This window comes from Hipposideros armiger, unplaced genomic scaffold, assembly GCF_001890085.2.
Source record: "Hipposideros armiger isolate ML-2016 unplaced genomic scaffold, ASM189008v1 scaffold_1878, whole genome shotgun sequence".
Taxonomy (NCBI): domain Eukaryota; kingdom Metazoa; phylum Chordata; class Mammalia; order Chiroptera; family Hipposideridae; genus Hipposideros; species Hipposideros armiger.
This window is the reverse complement of record NW_017733228.1, coordinates 7,737-13,151: the sequence shown is the minus strand read 5'-3', so window position 1 is coordinate 13,151 and position 5,415 is coordinate 7,737. Positions and strand designations below refer to the sequence as shown.

At 35.5% G+C, this 5,415-nt stretch overlaps 1 protein-coding gene across 1 annotated transcript in view; it reads left to right on the top strand.

Moving 5' to 3' along the window:
* GLB1L3 (galactosidase beta 1 like 3) overlaps positions 1-4,767 on the top strand; it is a gene marked incomplete at its 5' end in the record, with an annotated part of 41,639 nt that extends 36,872 nt beyond the window's left edge. The window contains 2 exons of the mRNA XM_019634754.1: positions 4,203-4,319; positions 4,466-4,767. Of these exons, the coding sequence (XP_019490299.1) occupies positions 4,203-4,319; positions 4,466-4,531 (183 nt within the window). The remainder of the gene's footprint in view (positions 1-4,202; positions 4,320-4,465) is intronic.
* Between the last annotated feature and the right edge of the window lie 648 nt (positions 4,768-5,415).

Below are 5,415 nucleotides of genomic sequence, written 5' to 3'. Positions count from 1 at the left end.
CTTCTCCCTAAAAGGTAACCATTATCTTGACTTCTTATATTCTAACTCAGTGTTTCCTCATTTGACTTTATGTAAGTTGAAGTATTAATACATAGTATATATATATATATATATATATATATATATATATATATATATATATGGCTTCTTTTGTTTAATATTGTGGATTCAACCATTTAGTGATGTTGCAGTGATTTGTTAATTTTCACTGTTGTATAGGATTCCATTTTACAAATATTCCATACTTTATTTAACCATCCTACTGTTGATTGCCATTTGTATTATTTCCAGTGTTTGGCTATTATAAATAATTAAGGCTTCTTTTCTGTTTATGTTCATGACTGAGATATCTCTGTCAGGTTTTGTTACCAAAGTTTAATAATCTCAATAATGATTTGGGAAGTAGAGTTTGTATAAGACTGGTGTTGTTGTTGTTATTATTATTATTATTATTATTATTTTATTTTATTTTATTTTATTTTTAAAGATTTTATTGGGGAATTGGGGAAGGGGAACAGCCAAGCTGTTGTCCTTCATTCTTAGTTGTGGAAGGCACAGCTAGCTCAGCTCCAAGTCTAGTTGCCATCTGGCTGCCCGTCAGCAACTCACGGATGCTCAGCTCAAGGTGCCGTGTTCAATCTTAGTTGCAGATGGGTGTAGCCCACCATCCCATGCAGGAGTCCAACCGGAAACCTTGTTGCTAAGAGCTCACACTCTATCCACTTAGCCATCTGGCTGCCCATCGGCAGCTCAGGGCAGCTCAGCTCAAGGTGCCACATTCAATCTTTGTTGTGGGTAGGCATAGTCCACCTCCCATGTGGGAGTCTAACCGGCAACCTTGTTGTTAGGAGCATGTGCTCTCACCAGCTGAGCTATCCTGCCACCTGTTGGCAGCTCAGTGGCAGCTCAGCTAGGGTGCAGCTCACTGGCCCATGTGGGAATCGAATTGGTGACCCTGTTGCTTAGAGCTCGCACTCTTAACCAACTGAGCCACTCGGCTGGCCCTGTTTTTTAAATAGTTGATAGATTTCATTAGTGGATCCATCCAAGGCCAATGTTTTCTTTGTGGGAAAGTTTATAAGTGTGGATTAAATTCCTTCAAGATTAAAGTACTCTTTAGAGTTTCTGTTTCTTTGAAAATTAATTTAGATAAAATATATTTTTCTAAGATTTTTTTTTATATTTCATCTAAATTTACAAACATATTGTGTTTAAATTATTAGTTTTAATGTCTAGGTCATCTGTAGTAACATCTCTTTTTTCTTCGTAAGTCTCACCAGAACATAGCTAATTTATTAATTTTTTAAAGAATGAATGTTTGGCTATGACACTTACTATATTGTGTATTTATTTTCTGTTTAATTTCTGCCATCACATTTATTATTTTGTTTATTCCACATTTTATTGTAGGAGTTATCTGCTTTCTTTTTATAATTTCTTTAGGCACATGCTTAGATAACTGATTTTTTAATCTTTTTTTTTTTACTATATGAATTTAAGTTATTACTTTTCACATAAGCATGATTTGGTTGCATCCATAAGTTTTAAAAAAATATATATTAAAGATATTTTATGGTAATCTTTTTGTAATCTATTTCTTGTTTAATTGTACTATACCTTGAGAACTTTAAAATATGTTAACAACACTTGGTTAGTCCAACATAGGGTAAAATTTGTAAAGATTCTGATATATACTTGAAGGAATATGTGTCTTCTGCATATGTTAGATAACAGATAAATATTCTATACATGTCAATTAGTTCAATTTTGTTAATCATCTTGTTTCAAATGTTTTATGTCTTGATTCTTATTTGCTTTATCTATTAGCTATTGAAGCATTGTATGAAAAATTTCCACTGTGGCTGTGAATTTTATTTCTTCTGTTATTCCATCAACGTTGCTTATATATTTTGAATCTATATTTTCAGCTTGTCTATATTTGATATATACATTCATATAGACTTTTATCATCAGAAGATGTTCCTATTTATCTTTAGTAGTGCTTCTTGCCTTAATATCAAATTTCTCTGCTATTAATAGAGCTATAGCAACTTTCTTTTGCTTAAGATTTACCTAGTATATCTTTTCCATTGTTTTATTTTTCAATGCCTTTATATTTTAGATGATTTTATTATATGTAGCATATAACTGCTTTATTTAAAATCCAGTCCAAGGGCCGGCTGAGTGGCTCAGTTGGTTAAGAGCTCACTCAAGAGTTTGAGCTCTGAGCAACAGTGGTTCGAGTCAGCCCGAGCTGAGCAGCCGTGAGCTGCCAACAGGTGGCGGGATGGCTCAGCTTAAAAAAAAAAAAAAAAGGAATAAAATCCAGTCCAGCAATTTTTGTCTTTTAACTAAGGTATTTCAGAGACTCCAGTTTTATATGTGAGACCATTTTGCTATAGCCCTTTGGTCTCTTCCTGATTTGTGTGTTTCTCTTTTTTTTTTTCCCTCTGAGCTTAATTTTGGAAAATTTCATTTTTCTTATTATTCAGTCAACTAATTTTCTATTTAGCTATTTTCTCTATTTAGCTTTACCTAATCTATTCAAAACATCTGCTAAATTCATAATTTTAATTATTATATTTTTTAGTTTTATAATTTTAATTCTATAACGATAACCTTACTTATTTTGAATTTCATTAAATTTATTAGGGTGACATTGGCTAATAAAATTATATGTTTTATGTGTACAATATTATAATACATCATCTGTATGTTGCATTGTGTGCTCATCATCCAAAGTTTAGTCTCCTTCTGTTACCATATATTTGACCCCTTTTACCCTCTTCAGCCTCCCCTATCCCCCTTCCCTTCTGGTAACCACCATACAGTTGTCTATGTCAATGAGTTTGTTTATTTATTTGTTTTCTTCATTCATTTGTTGTTTTCTGCTTTATATCCCACATATGAGTGAAGTCATATGATTCTTATCCTTTTCCATCTGACTTATTTCACTCAGCATGATACTCTCAAGATCTATCCATGCTGTTGAAAATGGCAGTATTTCATCTTGTCTTATGGCTGAGTAGTATTCCATTGTATATGGTATTCCATTGATTATTTTTTTATTGAGTGCCAGATATTATGAAAATTTCTAGAAATAATTCAAGGTCTAACATGCTGTCAGGGGATTTACATCCAACTCTGGAGGTGACTAGGGACACTAGACCTTGTTATAATTTACGAAGAGTGAAATGATTTGAATCAAGGCTTCCGTCCAATGACTGGACTATTTCTAGTTCACTCTTCTCCTAGGGTGTATACCCTCAGGTTCCCAACCCATAGTGTAGATTATTTATAAGGTACCGTGTTATCCAATTTTTATTCCCCTGAACTTGTGAGGCTATGAAAGTTCTGCCCAGCTTCTCAGCCACCTCTTCCTGAATAGGCAGATGCCTGTAGTGGAAAAACTGCCTCAATGTCTTCTTGACTCTCAGTTTTCTTCTATAATATATCTTATTTCTATAGTTCTTCATTGTGTTGGGGTCACCACTCATTAACAAAATCTTAGACAAAAGGTTTCCGTTCTAAAGGCTTTATTAGCCAAGCCTGGCAACCGTCTCACTCTGCAAGGGGAGAATGGCCTCGAAGTCCTGGTGGGTGGGGAATTTATAGCTGAAGCTGGATACAGAAGCGAAAAAAAAAAGTGGTTAGTGAGTAAAAGGAAAAAAAACGGTTAGTGAATTTTATTTTAACAAACTATAAAACATAGTTAGCTTATCTTTTAACAAGCCATAAAGCATGGCTGGTTTATTTTCTTCTAACGAGCTATAAAACATGTAGCTTATCTTTTACTTTCTTGGCAGGACATTCTGTTATGTTTGGCTGAAGTAAGAGTTTTTAAATGCCTCTGGGCGGGGGTACTTTCCAAAATGAGCTTGCTTAGCCTAGGGTCTGGGCCTGGGTCTCTACACACTGTATTACAAGCAGATTAAAAAAAATGTGTAGCTTTTACAATTGTTGTCAGTGGCAGTGTTCATCTCTATCACCTAGTACTTATTTCTGGAAGCAAAAGGCCTGCTCTGTCATCCTTATGCCAGGTACAGCAGGGTAAAAGTCCTAGAACATATCCCATTGTATTTTATCCCACTTTCATTTTCAGCCATAATCCATCTCAGTCTTCCCCTCACTCCCCAAGTGCCTCAGATTTTACCTTGCCAGTGTGAATCTGTTTCCACGTCTCAAGCCTCCATCTCTTCCAGAACTGGAATTATGGATTTGTGTTCATCAATGGACACAACCTTGGGCGATATTGGTATATTGGACCACAGGAAACACTTTATCTTCCTGGTGCCTGGCTTCATCCAGAAGACAATGAGGTGAGTCACCCCCATGCCTGCCTTTATGTCTCATAAACTTTCAGATCTGCCTTCATCCACAGAATGCAAACTGCAGTGTCTTTTTCATCCTGCATTAAAGAGGCTTACCCTTTCTTATTGTCAGCCTTTCTTTTTTTTTTTTCTAGATCATCCTGTTTGAGAAAAGCAAAAGTGGTTCATACATCCAAACTACAGATGGACCCATGCTTTAGACTATCTTATATTTCGTGGATTGTTGGAGTTCATCTACAAGCAGTGTTTCAGGAGGAAGATTTACATCTAGAATTTCAGACACAGTGTTGTCTGCAATAGCAAAAATATGAAAATAGCCTAAAAAATCAACAGGGAAATTGTTATGTATATTATGGTATATCCATATGATTCCTAGTTTTAGGCTTTAAAAAGTCTTCAAAACTGCAATGACTGATTTATATAGCTAAATGCTTAATCCTTAGCAGGTTCTTATTTTCTAATCAAATATGCCTTTAGGCAGATATGAATAAAATAAAAATAAATTTTATTTCTGCTTCTCCGTATTCAGTTGGGAAGAAGTGCAGGATTTCTGGCCTAAGACAGAGTAAGAATTACTGCTCTCTCCATGCCAGAGTGTTATAATGCTGACTGACAAACCCCTGGTGTGTGTGTGTGTGTGTGTGTGTGTGTGTGTGTGTGTGTGTGTGTGTGTGTGTGTGTGTAGGAGGGAGCAATGCAAGGGAGAGTGAACAATGTCTTTAGGCATTTCCCTACAGCCTGCATGTCTCCTTGCATGACCTGGTGCATCACATCCATTGAGAGAAGGAACAGCAATTTGGTTCTTTGGTTCTGATGTGTGTGACAGCAAAGCCTGGCATTGAGCACCCTGTATCTTATTACTCCTCAGCTGTCTGGGTATAGTCAAAGCTCTTACTGATAATGGACAGATATTAGTGAGAGAAGCCACATATACATGGATAACTCAGCTAATTTTCTCAAATGACACCATTGGAAAGTAATCACATGCTTATAATCAAAATATAGCACTTAGCCTAAATTTGAACCAATGCACTATAACTACAATATTATCACTTTGCTAGAAATAGTGCCTAGGAGGTTTGAG